The sequence below is a fragment of the Bombus vosnesenskii genome, unplaced genomic scaffold (assembly GCF_011952255.1).
Source record: "Bombus vosnesenskii isolate JDL3184/JDL3185 unplaced genomic scaffold, Bvos_JDL3184-5_v1.1 scf7180000013448, whole genome shotgun sequence".
Lineage (NCBI taxonomy): Eukaryota > Metazoa > Arthropoda > Insecta > Hymenoptera > Apidae > Bombus > Bombus vosnesenskii.
In genome coordinates, this window is record NW_022883058.1 from 372280 (window position 1) to 396154 (window position 23875).

The 23875-nt window shown below is 36.7% G+C and overlaps 3 protein-coding genes across 7 annotated transcripts in view; 2 read left to right on the forward strand and 1 right to left on the reverse strand.

Annotated features, from left to right (window-relative positions):
* Window positions 1–178: 178 nt before the first annotated feature.
* On the forward strand, window positions 179–2116 carry LOC117238326 (corrinoid adenosyltransferase-like). Of its 3 annotated transcripts, none has more exons than XM_033503172.1 (4): window positions 179–194; window positions 575–666; window positions 1262–1631; window positions 1699–2116. In XM_033503172.1, exons 2-4 carry the CDS (start codon window positions 590–592, stop codon window positions 1930–1932), a joined length of 681 nt encoding a protein of 226 aa, XP_033359063.1. In that variant the 5' UTR covers window positions 179–194; window positions 575–589; the 3' UTR covers window positions 1933–2116. The 3 variants fall into 3 exon arrangements, with proteins under 3 accessions (XP_033359063.1, XP_033359062.1, XP_033359061.1); XM_033503171.1 differs by lacking the exon at window positions 179–194 and adding an exon at window positions 417–497; XM_033503170.1 differs by lacking the exon at window positions 179–194 and having other exon boundaries at window positions 504–666.
* Window positions 2117–2581: 465 nt separating this feature from the next.
* On the reverse strand, window positions 2582–3774 carry LOC117238320 (ribosome maturation protein SBDS). Its single transcript, XM_033503163.1, has 2 exons — window positions 3402–3774; window positions 2582–3227 (listed from the first exon to the last, which is right to left on the reverse strand). Exons 1-2 carry the CDS (start codon window positions 3530–3532, stop codon window positions 2600–2602), a joined length of 759 nt encoding a protein of 252 aa, XP_033359054.1. The 5' UTR covers window positions 3533–3774; the 3' UTR covers window positions 2582–2599.
* A 628-nt stretch (window positions 3775–4402) lies between these two features.
* LOC117238309 (protein phosphatase Slingshot) overlaps window positions 4403–23875 on the forward strand; it is a 71784-nt gene continuing 52311 nt past the window's right edge. Inside the window, exons 1-2 of one of the 3 annotated variants that reach the window (XM_033503121.1) lie at window positions 4403–4610; window positions 10808–10863. In XM_033503121.1, the coding sequence (XP_033359012.1) occupies window positions 4554–4610; window positions 10808–10863 (113 nt within the window). In that variant the 5' untranslated portion in view covers window positions 4403–4553. Of the gene's footprint in view, window positions 4611–10807; window positions 10864–16750; window positions 16789–19532; window positions 20006–23875 lie in introns of those variants that run through there. The other 2 variants (XM_033503122.1, XM_033503120.1) reach the window with 2 other exon arrangements.

The following is a 23875-nucleotide window of genomic DNA, read 5'->3' on the forward strand; positions in this document are numbered from 1 at the left end:
ATTAAATACATTTTTCTTAATTACATATTTTAATATATATTTAGATATGTGTATTTTCTTGGAATAAAAATTCGATTCATACAAATTTTTTTGTAAATATATATAGTCCCTTTATATAGTACATTGAATCAAAACTTTTAAAAATCATCTGTAACGCTACTCGATACGACGGACCAGATTCGCAGGCTGAAGAGGTACTACCCGCTAGACCTAAACGTTAGATTCATTTAATTATCCAAATTAAGCATATGCACTTACTTATAATACTCATAAATTATACCTATCTATAATAAGTATTAACTTATTGTAAATAAACAGCCATGTCACTGCGCCACGCCAGAAAAATTACTGAAAATTCTCAACGCGAGAATTGATTGTAATTTCAACAAATAAATAAATAAAAAAAAAAAAAAAAATCTGTAACGCGCAGGTTTAACCAGCAGCATGATCACAAATTGCGAAGTAACTTAACGTCTAACGATTGATATGTCGTTATCGTTACTCTCTTACTTTAACTAAAGCTATTACGCTTAGAAATACATACTATATTGACGTAATTACGTTTATGTTACAGATATTCATTATAGATATGGAAGTAGTTAGAAGTGTATGGAAAAATCCTGTTTTGTTGTATAAAACTGTCTTATGGACATCATTTAGAAATAGGTATTTATGTACATGACAAATGTTTAATATAACCTGAATCTTATTTTATACTTTATGATATAACATGTATCAATATCGGGCCATAAAATATATATTTTATTGTGATATTCTTTTTCTTATTATACTTTAATAGCCTTTGTCATAATATAAGTATAAAATCTTAATTTGATGTTGCATCTAAATATCATAGACATTAGTCTATAAATGTCTTATAACTTTATTTTTATCAATTGCTACATTAACAGATTTGGTATATTTGTAACTTAGAAATATTATAGAAATTATTTGTTTTTATATAATCTATTGCTTTTGAACACATGTTAATATATTCTTTTTGGATTATACGCTAGGAAACTATAAAAACTGTCAAGACTTGTTATATGTTCCTTTTGTTTGTTGTATATAATGAAGTATATTTTTTAATAAATCTCCTTACTTTGTCATGGATAAGAAAAAATGTAAAAAATATTCTGTAATAATGAATTAAATAATGATTTTTTAGCACGTTCACATAAATGTAATTCTTAATAAATTGCAGAAGGTATGTATAAATAATTAGTGAAGGTAATATCAACATGAAATTATTTCATTACAGTAGCAGTTCAGCATCAAAAGTAACAAAAAAGGAAAATGTTTCTATGCAAGACAGCGATTTACAATTATCAAGTATAGACACAGATATAACTACGCAAAATGATGTAACATTTAATGCTCTTGTTTCAACGGAAGAGTTATTAGCACAAATAGGGTTGGCAAGGGAATTTGCAACAGATAGTAAAGTTGAACATCCTTATGTTGATAAATTAAAGAGGGTGCAGATGATTCTGTTTGATTTGAGTCATGCTATATCAAAACCAATACCTGGAAAAGCTAAAGCATTTGAAAGTAAACATATTAATGATTTGGACGAATGGATAGCAGAATATGCCAATCAACTACCTCCCCAGGAAACATATATTATTCCGGTAAAAAGAACATTTCCATCTTACACTTTCTATTAAATATCTTACATTTCATTTTATAATCTAATAGGGTGGTGGTAAAGCTTGTTCTATGCTACACTCAGCAAAAGCGATATGCAAACGTGTAGAACGAAATGTTGCATCTTTGGTTCAACATGGTTTATTAAATAAGGAGGCACAAATATATTTAAACAAATTACAAAACTTTCTATTAACAACCTCAAGAATTGCAGCAAAGTGTGATCAACGTACAGAAAATATATATATTCCTAGAGTAGAGGTTGAAAAAAATGAGGATAACTGAATTATAGACTTTATAAAACAAAAATCTGTAGACTATTTCCTATTGCTTTTATTGTAAAAGTAATATAAATAACCGAATACTTTACACAAATATTTTGCAATAATATTATTTTTAAATATGTTTTTTAAGTAGACACATTGTAAATATTTTATAATGAGAAATTATAAATGTCAGTTACCGATTATATTGTATTACTATATTACTATATTATTAAATGTACATAGTAATTGATTAATATATCAAAGTAGTTGATATATAAAGATTTAAAAAAAAAGTTGAAAGTACAGTATAGTCTTAAAATATTATACAGAGATTTTTCGACATATTGTCGCATAAAGCTGTCATGATTCATAAAATGTTTTGTTAATTCTAAATAATTACATACGATTTCGTTAAAGTACATCTGTCTATTTAAGTAACAAAAATAAAGTAGATCTTTAAAATTATATTATATATACATTAATAGATTGCTAAATAGAAATCATTTTGCAACAAATTTTTGTTGCTATATATATACATATATGGTAGAAAAATATTTATAGAAAAAAATATTGTAAATGTACAGTTTCAAATTTAAATATGAAAATAAATATATATATACAATATATATATATATATATGTATATAAAGGTTAAAGACGATAACAACATTCGATAAAATTAATTATTTATTCCAAAACTTCATCCCCCTCAACAATTTCTTTTAAATTAAGTAATTCCAATAATCCAGAACCTTTAGTTTCGGATGTTACTAATTCATTTATCTCTCTATAATGTCCAGGATCGATTAAACAAATCAAATTTAACGTTCCGTTATCCCATTCTTCTGTCTCTAATTTTGTTATTGACTTTACTATTTTATCTCTTATCTTTTTAGCCTCCTTACCTGAGGCTAAAACTCTGAGTCTCATTTGAGCTCGTTCTAATGGCATTATAGTCTGTAATTGAGGAATTACATCCAAAGCTTGCTGTTTTGCATTTCGGTTTGGCTTTACTGAAAAATGTATATCCTTCATGGCTTTTTCTATCATAGTTACTGTATATGGACGTTTAGTTTCTGGATTTATACATTTGTTAGCAACAGTTGTAGCAATATCTTTAAACATAGAATCTAAAGCCAAATGCCGTTCTTTGTCAGAAACCTGAAGTTCTCCTTTTGTGAGAATCTCTTTACAAATTTCTGTCTGATCATCTGTACCAAAAGCTTTTACAAGATCTTCCTTCTTTGCTACTTGACCTTTTGAAACGTTTATAAATACTGTATGTGTTTGTAAAACTTCATCGATGTCTTTTTCTCTGAAATGTAATTCTGTTATTACGATTAATAGAAAATTTAATATGTATTATGTACATAAAAAGAGAGAGTAAGATATGTTATAAGGGCAAAATACGTATAGGTTAGATGACAAGAACGTACAATACGAATAATGTAACGTACGTTTTAGATTTGATCGTCTGATAAAGACTTACAGTTTATTTCTCCATGAGATAACCTTGTTCCTATAACAAGCAATTTCAAATCGCTTTCCTGCTTTTTTCATACGAACCACGGCAACGTTGGTTAATCTTATTTGATTTGTTGGTGTAAAAATTTTCGACATTTTTGAACAAATATAAATATAATACTGTCTTTTGGTTTAAGAAATATAAGATACGCAATTTTTATTTTACGTGTAATGCGATCTTTATGTATTATTGTATATATATCGTACAAACGTTTGCAACGCGGTTTCGATCTCTCGATTTATAATCGATTCACTGACATATCCAATATTCAACTTCCTCTTCTAATATCGATAAACTTTTGAAACATCTTAAACGCATGAATTTACGCTACACATACGCAAATCAGTTCATAATTAATGTTATCAAAATAACAGAACACGCGAGCGCGACGGTAACAATTTTTTGTAAAATTTTATACGAAATCTTCGATATCTTACAAAAATATGTCGATTATATATTATATATATTATATGTATAGAAATATCTTTTCGCAAATATAATTATAGCCATAAATAAATGTAAACGTAATAAATATAAATTTGTCGGTAGTTACAAGAAATGTTATAGAAAGTATGGAAAATAAAGAATTGTATAAATATATTTTGTTTTATAACCTTTAAGAGAATAATATTCAAGTGAAGTATAAATTAATTCAGAATTATATGATTACAAGAAAGATTTGAAAAGACAATCATTCGATGTTTTGTAATTTTTACATGCTTGTACTGTATATGTTAAAAATAAGTAACATCATTCGATGCAATCAGATTCTTACGAAGGTACGGATTTAGGTTTATTTATAATTTTAATTTTATAATTTGGAGGTAAGTTTATTATACTTTATACTTAAAGAAATGAAAATGTGTAGTCCATGACTATGACGTCATTGTATGATAAGGAAAATCGCGGGTGTGCGCACGCCGTGGCTAGACGCATGCGTAGACTGGCCGCTACGTTAGACCGTATCGAATATGGCTGCCGCGAGCGTGATGCCGTTAGAAGTGCGTGAAAAATGATCGTTTTTCCGTGGTTCAAACGATCCGATCGTTTTTACGTGTGTGCATAGTGACAGTGAGTGTTGTCTCCAACATCTCAACAACGTGGCAGGTCCTTATCATGGCGTTGGTCACCGTGCAACGGTCTCCAAGTATATCCAATTCCCCGCAGAGTTCGGTAAGTTTTCTTGCTTCTGTGCGTCTTTGTCGATAGCTGCTGTCAATTTTTACTGGGAATGCATTGTTTTGAAATTTACCATTATCGCTGTTCGAAATACCGTGTCGCAAATACATTAGAGATCGTTCGGGTCTGTTCGAACAGCCTTTCCTTATTTGGCGTATTGATAGCCAATTGAAAAAGGGAATTGTGAAAATTCCATGTTCTCTGCTCGATATACGTAGTGACGGAAGTAAGCGAGGGAAGCTTGTGGCCATAGATAAACTATGTCTGCGGTAAACAAAGAGTTGTTTTGACGTTTCCCTCCCGCGACCAAAGACTACAACGCAACACCGCACGACTACGTGGTTAATCGTCACTTATCTAATTTGCTAGAGTCACACATGTTTGTATCATAGACTATGGTTCCTGGAAATCTATATCAATTAATTGTACAAAATGACTCGTTTCATGCGTGACTTATTATCGTACCTGGTATCTTTGTATCTTTTTCAATTGTGTGCGATTACATGATTTTTTAGACGCGCTTGCAAATCTAGTTGCATCAAGATCTTTGCGTTTCGTTTCATGAGAAAAGATAGATAGATTTTTAATAAAAATAAGAATGGAAATATAGCTAACGAATTTGTATAACACAGGCTATACAAACCGTATAATACGAACCACATGGATTATACCAATTCAGATACGAGGGATAAACTTTTACATCTTTTACAACTACTAATCTTTCCATGTATATATAAACCAAACATAAACGTCGCATTAAGAAAAAAAAAGTTTGTTTTATAGGTTAGCTATTTTTACATATCTTGTGAAGTCTAAACTTTTACTTTCGATCGGCCGCATATTATTAGATGAAAAGCAGAAAAGTTATTGCTTGTGGGAGTTACGAATAACATTGCGGTGGTATCGAAGGACGATAATGTTTAAATAAAATTTTCCTCTTGTGAATGAAATTTCAGTTATGATAGTCTTTAAGGGTTAATAATCGAAATTTCAAAATATCCTTTCCATGAACAAAAAGAGCTTCTTAGTTTCGCTTTTCGAGGAATGTACCCCCGCATCGTCAGGGTTTGTCGCGTCGCGTCGCGTCGCAATGCCACCGATTGTTTGTGACTTGTGACTGCGACACTCGTGTGCACCGGAGTCAGCAGTGGTGGCGTCGCGATGATGGTGACTGTCTTTGTCGAGTTAGAACTCGCTACGACACCGGTGCGACGAAAGAAAGTTGAAAAAGAGAGCGAAAGGAACACGTGGTTCCAGCGTATACGTATCTCCTATTCGAAAACGAGTGCCGTGACGAGTGCGTTTCCTTCCACCGGTAGAATGATTTTGCTGAAACGAGTAGAGTCTGCATTTCGCAAAATCTGCGTTTTGTTAGCTTCAGCGATGACCAATCACGAGCCTGCCGTTGGTTCGTTCGCCCATCCTGATTTGGTTTGGAAACGGGGCGGCCCTTTCGACGATTAGCTTTTTCCACGATGCAATCGGAAGACAAAGCGAGCTTTTCTGCGACGTTGAACAGCTGTTTGACGAAAGAAAACGAAACGAAATTTAATTAATATGCTATACTTTCTTTACAAATCTTTTACGTTCTTGCGAAAAATAACGGAGAAGTATTTCGGATTCTATTCTATTTAATCGTTATGCAACTGGTATATCGCTTTCGATATTAAGTAATTAAGTAATTGCAACGTAATTAAACAACGAACGAGATAAATTTTCCTACGAGGCACTTTATGATTATTGCAAACAGACTGTTATAGGATTTTCTAGTAATTCGAGTGAAAATCTGCATGTGTCATCTATGTCAACAATAACATGTTGTGAAATATCAAAAATAACATGTTTCGCCAATGTCTTGTTGCTACGATCGAACGTTCTTTCCACATTTCGCGTTTGCTTCGATTCATAATGGTTTGCTTCCTGCGAAGTGAATTTGGAGTTGATTGGGTTCCTACTAATTCCGAGAAATTTGCGATTTGAACTTTTCTTTGTGGTAGTACTTTTACCACTATATTCAACATGACATTACATTCTTTTCCACTAAAACTATTTACATCGTTTACCATGTAAACCCCTGAATTAGTGTGTATCTCTGTTTTTTACAAGGAAATATTTGTACTTCTATAGATAATTTGGATCAAAATTTCACGTGTAATGCATTATTGACACATTGCACATTGCGAAGAAAGTAAACACGAATGTAGAAAATGCCTGGGAGTATGTCTTTCGAAGTGGACCTATTGTTCAGTGTTTCTGAGATGGCCGTCTCAAGAGCTAATGTCTGGACACTGTCTTTAGCCTCTTGTCTTATATCATCTTGCCTGCTGTTTCATTTTAAAGATTTAATTATATTTTTTGTTATATCGTAAGTTTAATTCAAAAAATTCCAAGCCAGATAATAAATAGTTTCGGAAGGAATCATTTCTCTCAAAAGCATCCTTTTCAGGTGTAGCTCATTTTTCTATAATTATCTTGATAAACTTCCGTTTATTACAAATATATAGATGTATCTCGATCATTTTTTACTACTAAAATCGAATGTATTTCGAAGCGCGTGCTAAAGATATTACAGGACATTACGGGACTAAGCTTATTTAAATTCCAGCAGCACGTGATAAACGTTCAAATCTGCCCTGTGGTACTTTATTTCTCTGATAAAGAGATGGCAAGTGGCGTTTCTTGTCCACCAAAGCCAGTTTACTTATCCAGATATGGAGAGTTCTATGGTCCGGTATTCTCGACATGAATACACGAAGGAGCAACGTGCTGAGCCTTCTTTGCTTATAAACTTGATCAACTGAAACGAGCTGTAACTATGGAAATTATCGGTTTTTCTTCCGCTCTTATGGGCTCTTGCTTGGTGCGGAGAGATCTCGAGGATCGATACGATTCAAGGATGGGCGGGAAAGATAAAAGCTGCGTTAAGCTGTGCGAAGATGCCGTACTTGCGATTCTTTCCTTCCAACTTTGCACCATTTGCTATTTCGTTAGGAAATAAACTCGAACTTGATACGGAGAAAAGCTGCGCGAGATGATAATGGCAATGTGAAACGAAAGTTACGATAAATGGAGCGGAAAATAGCGCCAGTTGTTTCTGCCAGTTGTAAAGTACAGTACTCAAAGTTTTTACCAGTTCGAAAGTACTCAGAATTTCTGCGAATTTCAAACCGACAAAAGTTTCTATGAGCGTAAAGAAGCGGTTAATCCCAGAGATTCGTAAAGTAAACAGGACAGAACGAAATAGACGATCGCCGCAAGTATATGAAAACTTTGGTCGACTCAACGTATCACGGTAGTATGTAGTACATGATAATAATTCATCGTAAATATACTTTGCCAAAGTATAGAAAATGGTGTTAAATTAACTCGTTGAAAGCCATCGTTACGTGAATGTAGTATTTCATTTTCTAGCCGGTTTACGTTGTTGAATTCTATCTCTTAAAATTGTGATTACGAAGGGAAATTTCAAAGATATTTTTATTATTTTTGTAGTGAATTTTCAAAAAACTGCGTCGCTCGTACTATATTTCCTCTGATATTTTTTCTCTCCGATCTGGTCATGTTTCGAAAGTTGGGTGTACGTGCATATATCTTTGTAAATATTATCGCATTCGTATCAGCGTGCAATTCGGTTTGAAAATTACGATTAGAAGACTATGGCGTAATTTTCCTTTTAGCGGACAGAAGATTCTATTCTAAGGGCGAACGTGGTGCCGGGGATGGAAAATTGCGCTGCGGTGCTAATAGCAACCGTTGCTTTATGACCACGCAGGATGAATTCCCTCGAGAAATTCGAAGATAGATATAAACATAAACGCAGATGTTTATCTTCATTTTCGTGAACGCGAATTCTGATCGCTGATCGTTACTTCGCCGGTTCCTTCTGCTATAATATTTCTTTTTTTTTGTTTTTATTGCAAATTATTTTGGTAGACAGAACGACAGAATTTTATTACAACATATTTTTGTAACGTGTTATCGTCATCAAATCGTTGTAACGTGATATCGTGTTATTAGTTGTAAAAATAGTTGTTGATAAAGGCGGATAACTCAATAACACGCGGTGTATTTAGAGTTTTAGGTATGTAGCTTTAACGATTTGGTATTTGCGTAAAGTAGTACAAGATCGCTGTTGTACGCAAAGGGTTGCGAGCGTCTGCCTTATGTGATTTTAGTTATCGCTTTTGCACTATTTGCAATTCGTCGATGCGAAGGGCTTCCCTTTCCAGCTTAGTCCCCTTTCAAACACTCTGATCGAATCTCGTTTTACGATTGTTCTCGAACGAACATGTATTGCATTATTGATTGTATATCTTTATTTTTGCGCTGTTATCTACTTATCTACTATTACTAATTTTTCTTCTTTTTATAAAGTTTACATTACTTCTATTTTATCTTTCATAAACAGTTTTACCCGTTATTTTGAGGAAAACTAAAGTCTCGCACATCGCACGGCGAAAACCGTAATTACAAATTGCTGTTGTTATAGTTGGCTTCAAGCAATTATATCTAATTTTTGGAATCTTTCAAATTCGAGGAATAAACAGAGAATGGGGGATAGTGGAATTTGATGTTAATACAGATAATACATCCGATTGCGACGTTTATCTTAAAACGAATAACTTGGATTTGGTACGCGTCGAACCTTGGAATCTCGTGGGCGACGTTATGCGATACCGAAGAAAATGTTCCGCGATGCAATGAGAGATTCAGGGGGGTGACTAACTCGCAGGGTCCTCGGAGCAAGGGAGCCGAAAGAGGGTTCGCGTTTCCCATCATGCACTTTGCATGCGCTGAATGCTTCGCGGCCTACGAAGTGCACTCACCGTCCGAAAGGGTAGTTGCATTTTTCTAACGTGTCCAGAGGGGGTGGATTCGACAGGGGACACAGGCCTATTGATTTTAAAGGCTCGTTTTCTGCTATGCTTTTCTGGTATGCTCGACAGCGACAGTATCCTGGTACCCCTGTAATATTTTATTAACACGTTTGATACCTTATATCTAATCAACCCATAAATATTAAGTCTTAGATTAAGACTTAATACTTTGTTTCATATTTCTTAGATCTCACGAGGCAAGAAAATTGGAAAATTAATGGAATCAAACGACTCGGGGTAAAAGATTTGAAACGATTTCGCTTGATGTGTCTTTCGAACCTTTCTTTGAAATCCTATACGGAATCTCCAGCGAGCGGTGGCTGCTTTCAGCCGAAAATAATTTGCTCTCTGCTCGTTTTACGTAAACTTTGTTCGAATAAATTTTGCTCGATGTCTTTGGTATCAGCGACGGTAGCCTTTGTAGCGGGTGCGCGAATTATCGCATAACGAGCCGCGGAAGGCAAGTGGTTGGCACTTTGAGGCACAACGCGTAAAATCGTTTAACAAAGGCAGCCTTAACAGGTGCTTAGCTGGTGGCGTGGCGTTCTGCCTTTTTTTTTTTCACCACGCACACTCGAGTGTGCATCGGACACGTGTAAGTGCACGTGTGGTTTCATTCACCGACGTCGAGATTTACCTTTGTTGATAAAATAATCAACGCGTATTTTTGTAATTAACATACGCGACAGTTATGAATTTTTATTGCCATTCAAACAGCTATAACGCGGACACATATATACGTTTGAAATAGACGTACATACCTACTTGGATTTTTTCATGACGCGAGATTGCTGATTAAAGCGCTGAATATGTAAATCAGGAGGTTTTCCAATTCATTGGCTCGTGATATTTACGTTAGCAACAATTACGTTAGCTTAATTCTATTAGGTCGCTGCATAATAAATGTCGCTCTCGGATTAATGGTATCCACAAATATAATTTCTTTAAAAATAGACAAATTTTAATTCGGTGAAAACTATGTACGCGCATATATGAATCTATATATAGGAAGAATTTGTCCTATTTTAACAGGTGGATATACATCCTGAACGAAATTGCCTTTAGCTCGAAAGCTACGTTCTTCGGGCTTTCGTTTCGCTCGCGTTTCAATTATCTTTGCCAGGGATCCAAGAAGCGTATATTCTCTTTATTCGGGAAGTGCTGTATTCCATTATGTACACGGATCAAATTAAAGACTCTAGATTCTAGAAGCAGCGATTACTAAAGTTGCTTTGCCAGATGAACAATTTTCAAATTATTAGACTGGCGGCACTTTGTTACTAATCAGGTTTGATTTTTCGTTTCTTTTTTCAGGATTCTGGTGCTGGTGCGCCAGCAGATGACGACGAAGCGGCGAGGAGTTGTAAAAGGTGAGTTTTAGACGTAAATTAGTATGTTTAGAATTATTATATTGTCAGACAAATATATTTTCAATTAGGGAACGGTAATCTGGATATGCTTTGGACCTTTTGTGTCATTTCTTTCAAAGTAAGGATATTGTATTTCTATGTGATAATTTACATTCGAGGCGGTCATCAGCAAATAGAATTAAGCGAGCCGCAATAATCCTAAGGAACTGTCATAAAACTAAGCATTTGTATTTTACCGTTAGGGCCCTTAATTGTTATAAAATACATTCAAGTCGAGACGTTCCTTATGGTTATTGTTCAGTCAGGTAAAAATTGGGGAAACCTGGGCTTATTACACCGAGTAAGAGTTTTCCTTTGCAACAGCATCGTCATACCGGACTTCACTGGTTCATCATCTTTAGAACATTCACCTAATAAACTTATACATTACGCACCAGCGTAACTATCATTTCTACAAAGTTGTTCGAGATATATAATATCTTTGAACTGTTAATCAAATGTTATACTAATTAAATCACCTCTATTATCCTAACCGAAATAGGGGATCGATCAGTTCGTGGCGTCGATTGTCAAATCGTAACGGGAATTTACGAATCCCGTTGACGCGCTTCCTCGCGATCTCGTCTCTCCGCGACTGGTCGGAAAAACACTCGTATTAAAAATCCTTTGATACAACCGTGACCAGAATCTCAGCACCTTATCTCCACGTATTTCTGTCAATTCGCTTGCTCCGACACCAGAAACGTGTTAATTTCACTTCTGATTGATCGTGTGATCGCGCTATATCGCAAGGCAAATTATAACGGCAAAGAATAAGACCTTGGTCGGTCTGCTCGAGATTCTATTTGATGGTGGAAATGTACAGCGATTTAAACCTGTTTCTAGTTGATACGAAACGTCATTGGCTACCGGCACCGTGGTTACATGTTAGAATCGAAACGCGTTTGTCAATCGGTCAGTCCCTCGAAGGGGTCCAGTTTCCAAAGGTCCAGAAGCTTCCATCTTAAATGTATTATAAGATATATACGAACGCGATCGTCTGTGTGTGCGTGTAAATACGCGTTTACGTACTCTGGCCTACAACTCCGATAAGATCGAATCGCGTGGTTCGTGCCATTAAGGCTGGTACAGCTACGGGTACACTAAAGTTGTCAACCGTCTTCCCTGGTATTCTTTCTCTTGTACCTCGTACATGCCAAAAAAACTTTGGATATCGAGAAATTCCTGTATCGGTACCCCTTCTTTTTCGGTTATCAAAACATCGAGCCTCAGATGAATCCTCCGTTGCATCCAAAGCGGTTTTTGTCCTTCGAATAAGTAAACGGATATACTACGTTTATTACGGCAACCTGTCGATTTTTATCGCACGATGCAGCAAACGATTCGATCTTTCATTCGATCAACTAATTAATTCGAAAAGGGTTAGCTTGGCGGAGTGTTTGTAATTTAGCTCGTACTGTCCATCGCTGAAATTCACGCAGAGTGGCTGCACCGAGAGGCTAGTCGTTCGCCAACATTTTTTTCTTATTAAAACCTGTCTTCGAGGCTTGTGGTCGCACGTTTCGTTGCCAAGTATAAGCCATCTAAACCATCTTTTGACTATCGAGAAGCGAATGTTGTCGTGCAAACGGGATAATCTTTTCGATCTTCTTTGGATAATCTTTGGATATTTATATTCAGTCGTGCTTTTTCTTTTTTCCTCTTTTACTTCTGGCGGATCTGCTTGGTTGAAATTTGGCGTAAGTATTCCACAGTGGCGAACAAAAGAAAGTATAATTGACAACGACCATGTATAGGTGTAACGTGTATTATGTGACTCTCAAAGACTATGTGAATCAGAATATATGACCCTTAGGTACGTGATGAGAAATGTTCTATTCAAATTTTACTGTAATATTCCGTAGTATACGTAGACCATTCGTATGCCAATTTTAAGCTTCCCTTAGTTCGTCATTTCATATTCAATTATCTAATCTTTGTCATAAATCTTTTATGACTCGTTTTAATCTTTCTAATAGCCTTCTTCTTTCTTTTCTGACCTTCGCAGAAAATTTCCCTATTGTAAATGTAAATATACATTTAATTTCCCTATTTGCATTCTATGAAACTATCCATTTGCATGAACATCCGGAGTCTAACGATAAGCGTACTTAGGTTAAGTAAGCACAGTTCGATTTCCTCGGTGCGACGCGCCGGATCAAATTAATCGAAAGCAAGCGTTCGCGAACTCGGTTCTCAGGAAATAATTTCAGGACAAGGAACTGTTACTTAATCAGGCAGACGAGTTCCTTTCTTGGGAAAAAGACTTCTCGTCCCCGCGGCTTCCTTCTTCTGGCAATAATTCAATTAAGCCAGCTCCACGGCCTAAGGAAAGTCTCGTGCGAACTTCCTTGAGTCTTTGCGATGTAAACATTCGTTAATTTGCAGGAAGTCGAAGCGAGCTCGTCTCTTTTCTTGCCTTAATCGTTCGACTTTCTACGCTGCGGGTTGCGTAATCCGTGTAAGTCGCGACCGTGTAATATCATCACCTTCTCTGAGAGTCAGGAAAGGTGCCGGAAATGAAGGTTCCTCGTTTCGTGAACGGCGACGCACTTTCACAGTTTGGGAGATCAGGCCAATTGTCCCAGACAACGTTTTTCACATCTTCCGCGACGAGGAGCAAGACGTTTTTAGAATTTGAGATAGCACAGGGATGGGATGATGCTTCGCAGTCTAAAAACTCGCACGATACGATTTGACCAGTAAGTCTAACATCAGCGGTGTCTATCTTTCCAGCAGAAGAAGATTGTAAATGTTTGTACAATAGATCTTTTTGCTGCGATACCTTTCTTTCCTTTCTTTCCAAAAATAATTTTTAAATCACGTAAATTACATTTGAAAAACGTGTATCGATGATAGTTTCTAGCAGCTTCGATGCTTTGCATACTATTTTTGGCCAAGCCATTTAGAAAACCGTTTTATAAACAGATACGTGACCTTTAGCCTAGCTGAGGTTAAAGGTCACGACGCGAAATAGTCCGACCCAGCCAAAGGAATGGTTTCCTCTTCATGGTGGAAAGAGAATCGTCGCTGATATTGGGTGCTTTCGCGAGCTTATTCTCTTCGAAATAGACTCGTGCCATGCGAGTCAGACGAAAAAACTTTGTACGACATGAGAATTACGATTGTCGTAGAGCGATGTAATTCATGCCAGCCGATTCATACAGCGGTGAACACCTCTCTGCAAACGTACATATACAGGGTGTCCTATTTTCAATAGTTAGCAACTGATAAATAACAACTGATCGAGAAACGATTGATTACTTTTATGAACATAAGCATTTAATCGAAATCTACCGATCATTTGGATACTAAAAAGTTACTTATTAGGTCTTTCACGAGTTGGAACATTCAATTCGTTCTTGGAAGGATCGAGAAATCCATGTTTCGCCAATTTTATTTTTCAAATACTGAAAATTTCACTTATTGCCTACGATAGTCTTTGGTTTTCCTCCTTTCCAAAGGTAGAAAAGAGTCGGATTTTTCGATTGATCTAATAGACTGAAAACGTACACCCCGTAAACGGTTCGACAAAGGTGACCGATGTGTGTAGATCGTCGTAGATTGTAGATGAAAGGAGAAGTTCTATATAAGAGAGCGTTCTCGCATACAAACGAGGCAGATTTATGGACGCGCGGAAACGAATGATCGTCCCGCCGGCAGTATTTTACGTATAATTGAACTTGTCTTTAGAGCAATTCGATTTGGCTTGGGCGCGAATGTACAAAACGCTGATTATTCGTGCGCTGTTTATTATCGTAAAATCTGCTCTTCCTGCTTACGGCGTCTGACCACAATTCTTTTGGAATAGTTAGAATGTAGGCCTGCGATAAAATTCGGTGAAATTCGGAAAAATTAGAAAGTTTCTAGGAATCGTCGAAGAAAAATGATCGGGACAACTACTCTTCGTGTATAGATCAAGCAAACTTGCATCTTTGTGATTAAGCTTCAAGTTCGATATCAACCGAACAATAAAATATATGTTGTTCGCCTCTAAATACAGAAACTCTTTGATACATTGAAGAAAGCATAATTATCGAGCAATAAAATCTATGCCGTGCGATTTTGCAAATATTGAATCCTGCGTCAAGTTCCATCGTCCGGAAGAAACGTCGCCAACAATGGAAGGAAGTTTTCCTTTTGAAGACGGCAAACCTCCGCACGAAGCTCCGTTTGGTTCATAGGAACGGGTTCCCGTGGCAGACGCTAATAAGTTTGCGGTCGGGTATTGAATTGACGGTAGGTCATACGGAACGTGAAAGTGCACCACAATCCCTGTTGTCGGAGCATCGCTGAGCATCGTACTCGATTCTGGTGAAATTGTATTTCTTTCCGTGAAACATGTTACATTTTCTTAGCTTTCCTATATAATTTCTTGATTAATCATCTTTATTAGGTGAAACCTGTACAAATTTTCGAAGGATCGGAAAATTCGAGCGATCGAGCGATCGAGTAATCAGGCATGTGCGTTCGTATTTGAGGGACAATCGTGCTGAAATATCGAGTTTTCACTTGTAACGTCCATTGTGCCGTTCGCATCAGGTAAAAAGGAGAGACACAGGTTGCGAATAATTCTGACGACCCGTTTGGATATCGAAGCCGACCAAGGTAGTCTACCTTGAACGGAATTCTCGGTCGTTCGTAAATTTCACTAACAAAGACCCGCCAGTCTCGTTAAGAATAATGGCCGGACGTTGCATATCTTTTCCTTCGTTAACGATGCCCGCTTGGACAATACCGATGGCACCTTGCACGAGTAAACAGCATAGATTCAAAATATGTACGTACTACGCGGTATCTCCGCTCTTTGATGCTCTCCATGGGGGAAAAACATATTAAATTTAGAATCGCTGTTGCGTGTCGGAATGAGTTTGTTTCGTGATACAGTGGCAGTCGAGTAACTGGAAACCATGGTATCAGCGAACGAAACGCTTCTATTTTTAAAAAATGGATAAGTAAGTTGAAGATGCCGTGCAGCTATTAATTGTACGTGGGAAAACGTGTATAATGTAAATTACGTTTGAAAATTGTCGATGATTTCTAAAGATATGCATATACATACATGTGTCACGTTATGGTGTAATAGAATAAAATATTTATAAGATAAAAAAAATGTAGATGCTACGCGATTCTTAAGCCCAATTGTTAGTATATATATCAAACTGACGAAAGTCTCGTCAATTACAAGATTTTTATGCGAGATGTTATCAAGGTTTACACTTCGGGTACCGTTGAGTAAACGTCTCAGCCTATATCTACACACCGATAATTAATACGTAGAATAATCCTGCAGACTGCATTGAATATTGCATTAGCTGCACGGAAGAAACAAAAAAGCACGGTATGCTGTTATTAATCATGGCACGTAGAAGCTGTTGTTAGACTAGCATATCATTCTAATCCAATCAGTCATCTGAGCAATGATGAAAATTGACGTTCTCCATTCAAATAACGGACTAAATTCTTAAACAAATACAAACAATGGATTCTCTTTTTTTTTTTTTTTGTAAAATTAAGTTGTGAATTTCATTCGACTAATTAGCTTATCGGACACTATACGAATTGACGATTCTTTTCGAATTACAAATTCAAAAAGTCACTTAAAAACCGGCAACATTTCAAAATACGGTTTCTCTTTAAGTTTGACTTTCTTTTTCTAAGCCGCGGTTACTAATGAATTTTGCGTGTTTGATATCCCTCATTCACAAGACGAAGAAGAAGAAGAAGAAGAAAGAGGAGAAGAAGAAGAAAAAGAAAGAGGAAAAGAAGAAGAAGAAGGAGAAGGAGAAGAAGAAGAAGAAGAAAGGAAAGAAGCGACTCCGGTCGGGACGATTTCTCGGCATTAATTGCCCCCTGGTCGTAAATGGCATCGTTGCCAGGAACGAGGTAATGGTTTGTGCGTGCAGAAAACGCGTCGGGCATCGCAACGATCGCTGAAAGCGGATTCGTGCGAACTTGCGTGAAACAGACTAAACACAACCGTGTCCGAGAGAGAATAACACCTTGCGTATCTTATTGTGCCCGAGTATTTACGTAATGCATGGCACTTTCTGCATTTCTTCCCTGGTTTTTGCTCGATGCTGAACGCACAGAAGATGCGCACGGTAAAATGCGGAGCGTGTCTACACGGCCGTTACGCCATTTAGATACACTTACCGAGGAAAGCGACAGCCGTACAGGGTGTTTCATTTCAATCGAATTTCGCAAATATTTGTGAAACCGTTAACAAAATGTGACATCTTATTTGAAAATCCAATAAACGGTTGTATTCGATGCATGTGACAATTCGATTAAATTTCTTTCAACGTTATCGAAATAGTTTCTGCGATATCTACGATACGAACGAAGCAGAAAATTGTATTTAAATTGTAAGCTAGGTGGAAATTTATTCGAACGCCGTTCGAATCGTAAAAGTTAAAGCATAGAATTCTTCCAATGTATCTATCGTTTTTGATTTTTGCTACGACTGTCGATAAGTACATCCGTGGCTGGATATACATTGATTTTTTTAGTTTGTAGTTCTCTTTAGAGGTCATTCACCTTCGACTCGTGCAGCCGCAGCTGCTGTTAGATTCTTCACTGTACTCTCTGTTTATCGCCCACTTGTCAATGGGCTTGGTAATGAGACGCACAAAACACTCGCTATTTATGTTTCTATCGCAGACGCGAATTTTTCTCGTTGACTGGTTCGAAAGGTCGCGCGTATTTCCTGTCGACGATGTTCCAGAGGCGGTATCGATATTCAACAATTGTGATGCTTGCTTAGCTTAAAGTTGAAACGTTGAATTATAGCTTTACCACTAGATATTTTTGTTCAATAAATATTTAATAGATTTTTAATATTTTCTGCTTTAATACAACAATTTGTACTGATTTCCTCGTGGATTTTGCAAATCAAGTACTCTCGTCAGAGTTATGCAAATACGAGCGTCACGTCGTATCGCGTTTCAGAAGGAAAAATTCAATAGACGTGATATATTCTTTGTTGACACAATCGGAGTAGGCATCGCTAGATTTCTGGACAATTGATATCACTTTCCAAGGATTTCAGTATCCATTGCGCGACAATCTGTATAATCCATCTATAGTCTATACGATCGTAAGGAACACCACACTGGAAGGTTGTGGTCTCTTCGTTTCAAACAATGATTCACCAATTCATTGCGAGTAAGATTTTCAAGTTTTGATAACATAAAATAATCCCGCATTGTTTTCTTCTTAATATCTTGTATACAGCAACGAGCTTCTTCGTTAAAAAAAACGGTTTAATGATTATAAATAAATCAAAAGCAACGTGTTAATAATTGTCATTCGATATCAAAGCGATCGATAATTACACGCTTCGTTTCTATTCGTTTCTATTCGTTTCTATTCATTTTTCTATTGGCGTCGGCTCGCTACTCTTTCAAGGCGATTAAAGTCCATGATCAACCACCAAACTGTGTAAAAATAAGCAGTCATCGATTAGATCGCTTTGTGCGTGGAAAGAGCAAAGGGTTGCGCAAGGGGAGAGAAAAGAGGGAAACGCAGCAGACGACGTCGTGCGGGTGAGTGGATTAGCGATCGAGTTAACGATCAGACGAGTTCTCCTTTGTCTACGTTCATCGGATGGTAAAAATTTTTGGCGGCTCACCGTCTGGCGATGAGGTTTAAAACGAGAGAAAAGAAAAATATAGCTGATGGTTTACGCCTTCGTAGATACGAGCTTTTGTGATTGTGAATGGATATGCACACGTACAAGCAGAGAGAAAAAAAGGACTATGGTTGCGTATATCTGAAATCTCGGTGTTCCGTCGAGGGTGAAACGCATGACAGAAAATTCTCAAGGTCTTCCTTTGTATCTACCCAAGATGAAAATACTGTGGATTCGTGATATACATTTTGCTGTCTATTACGTATTGTGTAATATTTAATTGAACGTGAAATTGTTATACCGTCGTATAACATAAAAATAATAAAGGGCACATAGTAATTAATTTTCATGGTCGAAAGTATATTTTTATTGAAACTGTAATTTATAATTTGTAACGATACTTGGAAAATTGTTCTTCGTTTTGTCAGCTTTTTACAGATCGATACGTCTTTGAGATTGGAACATATTTCATATTAGATTCTCCCTAATTTTCACTGTATCTGCCGTTCTTTGACATCTCGACGAGAACGAGGCGGGTTCTGAAGTAGGGGAATAAATATATGTATTTTTATATTCTGTAACAGATCGACGCTGTAATTGCTGTTTGCTTTCGAGTGTCATTTTCCTTTATCTACATTTTGCAAGCGTATCCCCTATTTTCCAAGCTACATCACCATTCGTTCTAAATTACGATAAGAGACCAACGGATAAGGGACAAAGGTAGAAGCGGAACGCATGCGCAAAGAAATTGTATATAGATACACAGAGAATCGTAAACAGAGGGCGGAAATGTGTTATGGTGCCATGGAACACGTCCTTCCCTCCGTTTTCCATGCTTCCACACTTCCACGCTTTCCTCGATCGACCGACTCGCATTTCGGTCCGATAGGTTAGGTTAGGGTCGGTTGCGGTTCGAATAGCGGAGAGATGGAGGGGAGAGGGGACGAGAGGTATAACCGGACTCCCACTGTTCCACGATTCGCTCCGCACTTCAGTTGCCTCGCGTACGTTGAATCGTGAACGTCTATTCCGTTTTGTTCCTTCTCAGTTGCTTGAACACGTTGTTGTATCTCATTTTATCGCGTGCCCTTATCGGATTCTGACTAACGCGTAGTTCGCGCCACCGAATTTCCAAGTGTCTCCGTTCGAGTCCCTTCTTTACCGACCGATGGACTCGGAACGAAGGATTTTTGGTGATCAGTTTTCTCGCACGCGATGGTCGAGATTTTCGATAATAGTGTAAGATGCTTCTCCTCGAAGCATCGTTTGTGAACGGATCCGTGAGCCATGAAGTGAATCGGTGTGCAGTGTCTAGATTCGTCGAATGATCGAATCTCGTGACTCGTGGAAAGAGGTTTATGATCGCTGGCTCGTGGCATGTGTTGACTCGATGGTCTTCGAGAGCGTCGAGATGCGGAACCCGGGGTTCCTCCTCGAAGACGCCAGACATGGATATATCCAGTATATCAGGTACAGTTGTTGCGATGCTTTTCTATTTTTGTTTCTTTTTCCCGTCTTCCTTCGTCCACTGGGAATCATGGGAAAGGAAAAGTGGTTTCTTTGTAAACGCGTGCATTCTCACAATGCGTTATGCGTCCTGCAGCGATGTGAATAGAATAATGTGTCCATAAACCAGACATTGACTGTGTATTGTTCGTGGTAGAGATGACTGTTCGAGGAAAGATCGATATTTCAGCGAGTATCGATCACGTCTGAGCCAGTTTCGCCGTTTTCGAACGCCGCGTTCTTCTATTTAGTTATCGGTTTATCGAAACTCACACTAACCCCCGAATGTTTTCGGATTATTTATTTGACAAGAAAAATTCGCTTGGATTTTTTGATTGAAAAAAATACGAAATAGGCGTTTGAAATTATCCTAAAAGGGTTATAATAGCAATTATTATTAATTCGTATTTACCTGTTTAAAATATTTCGGTCTTATCCTCTCGTTTGACCTTGATACTAATGCTTAATTATAGAAAACGAAAATATGGAGATAATGTATCCGAGCTTTCAGGTATACAGTGTAGATCTCACAATCAGCTCACTTACAATCCACGATAAAAGAAATGTACGCTTTACTAGGAAGTAAATGTTGATCAGTAGCTTTTGAATAAACATTTTCTTCCATGTATAATCGATTCACGGCACTTGTGCGTTTCAGTCTTTCCTTATAAATGCATGTTTATAGTGAATTTTTACCGTGAATGAACTTTGTGTTAGGATAGTCGACGTGAACGGTGAGATAACTGAAATCCAATAAATTTCGTTTTGTTTGTTTCTCAAATCAAAATATTGCCTAGGACTTTGTACGTGTAATGTACCTACGTACAGACTCGACTCTTCCTTTCTCTGTCTGTCTGTCTCTCTCTCTCTCTCTCTCTCTTTTAATAGAATTCGTTATAAATTCAGTAAATTCTATCTGTCTTACGTTCTGTGGATTTCTGTGGATTTCTGTGAATTTCTGTGGAAAGGATCGCTAATATTTGAAATTGCGCAAAGACCTTGCGGATATTACGTAAAGTTAGTTTTCGAAGCTAGGAACGATCGAAACGATTTAACGCTGGAATCCCAAAAATTTCACTCTACTAGTGTATTTACCGTTTAGTCATTTCGTGCATATATGTGTACACGTTTATTACTATCTAATTCATGTAAAAAGATGCCTATATGTTCTTACTTTCAAGTTTTATTTTCACTTGTTATGCGCTACTGTTTCGTCGAATCGTATTTAATCATCTTTCTATTCTATTTGCTAAATATAAAGATTAACCAATAATTCTATACATAATTGTCGAAGATTGTAAAATTAACATATTTTCTTTAAAATCCAACATATAGCGAACTGATATTAAGCTACAAAAACCTAGTAGTTTTAAATGGTTAGAAATAGTGTTTATCAAAATGAAAACGAGCGCATCCGGGATTCTAGCGTTAGCAGAAATGATCGTACTGTGTTCGTAAAGGCGAAGTGCTCAGGGGTCGAAATCCACATGTCGTTCATTTTCCTCTTATTGGACATCTTATTTTCGGAAATAGCATGCAAATCGGAGAGGCTGGCTCGAGTAATTCTGTGAGTCTCATTCTGCCACGATTCTCAATTTGACTCACGTGCGCATAAAATCTATTTTTGAGCTGTGTTCCGGTGAAATATGTTAGTAATATACGCCGCGTATATAGTAATTTTATTTCCCAAAATCACCTTAATACAGAATTAGCATTTAGTCGATTTTAGAGCAAAAGGTAATTCTTTGTTCGAATATTACTCTTCAGTGCTTTTACATATCTTCCGTTGCAGATTTTCTTAATTTAAATAAGTTTAGTATTTATATATTATGAGTATTTGTATCTTATAGAATGTATATAATCTGCATGAATGTATATACGATAATAATCTCTCTCTCTCTCCCTTTCCCTCTATCTGTCTGTCTGTCAATTTTCCGTAACTAATTTTCTTATATCATGTGAAGGTAAATGTAAAAATTACTTAATGCGTAGATGGTATTTGATAGTACCAATATCCCTGTTTACCAGTAAGGTGGTTACATTTCGTGTCAGCTGACTGGAAGCAACAGCTGCACGCTTTGTACCATCGCGGATGAAAGGGGACCCTCGAAAGCAATTATTTTTCAGAGGAGAGTTGTCGAGAAGCTGCCTAGCTTTTGTACAACTTTTGAACTTCTCACGGTAGTTGGTTTAAATCTTTGATCGATTCGTCGCCGACGCGTTTTGCTTTCAAGGCCATATAATTGATCTTTTGGCAATAATAATTTGTTGAAATTTCACATCGTGTATAGATAGGTTTGTATATTTATAAATATTAAAATACGCAAGTTATTCATCTATAATAAATGTTAATGGAATGAGATTAAATTTCAATTATCAAAGTTGACAAGTTAAAAAAACTACAAACACGCCCATGTCGTATCGAGCTTGGAATTGTAGATATATAAATTGGATCTTGAAAATGAAAATGCTATCGATCGTAAAAATTGCGCAAGCAATTTTGCGGCAGTTGTGTATTTGAAATTCGCGAATGAGAGCGGAGAGTTGGTTCATCGGTCGAAATACGATACTTGCGCAATAATGTTGTCATACTTACTGGTGTTTATTTGTTGCGTTCGAAAGTTAATCCTAGGTGTATTCGTTTGTAAGTTTCACTAATTTCGACATCGTCTCGACGCGCAGTCGATCATCGTTTCTGGCGAATCGTACAGCAATGCGGTGTTGCTTAGAGACGGGGAACACAACACGAAGCTTCGCAGTCGATGTGATAATAATCGTTATTCAAATTTCGATAACCATTTTCTTAGTTGGCCGGCACAGGGTATATATTATGACAGACAGACAGTATAACGTTTATAAATGGGGGGTAATTAAGGAAAGAAAGTGGATAATATCATGTAAGACGTGTTGTAACATCGATGGCATTGCTTCCTGGTTTCGCGTTAGACAAGCTGGCGCCAGACTGGGTCGATATGTCACCGGACTGGAACTTATTTTGAATGCCATTAATATACCTCCTTTGTGAAACGGTTTGAATATGCAAACAAACCCGCGTTACGTATGATAATCGAGAAAAAATATTTTCATTAACATTTACCGCGTCTATCGATATTAGTTGTGTCACATTCGTCGATATTGCAAGTCGAGATTATTAATCGCAAATATATTTCATAATTATCCGTTTGGAAACATAATTTGTTTCGAAGGATGCGAATAAGCTATATTAACACAATTATCGTTTTCTATAAGGAAAGAATAATAGCGCAGTTCGTTATTTGCTCATTTCCTAACTTCTCTACACATTATTATCCATTATTATATCCATTACGTGCACTAATGATACATGCAATAACAAACACGAATAATTTAGTAACAATTTTCCAAGGTTTCCAAATGAAAGCTTAGTCAACGCCACTTTAGCCTTTTGCTCAAGTCCTGCCGACTCGGCTCTTTTACCTTTTCCAAAGTCTTCTCTTTTCGGTTCGCGATTTAAACTTGGGATCATCGGAACAGGTAGAGAGATGCTGAGGCATCTGTCTGTCGTGCTGTTTCTGATTGTTGCCCGAAGAGAAGAAACGTATAGGCGTATATAGTCGATGAAACAGACATATTAGCGAGATCGTATAGTAACGAGTATAGTAAACGTTAATTTAATATGATTTAATCTCAATCACACTGACGAATGTAACCGTGTTTAGATTGTTATTTTTTATTATTTAATAATTATGTCAGATTTCTTTGTGACATCTGTGCATTACGTAAACGACAGCAAATTGCGCGTCTCTAGAGTGTTGTATAATATACGTATTTTCTGAAAATATTCTACGAAGAAAG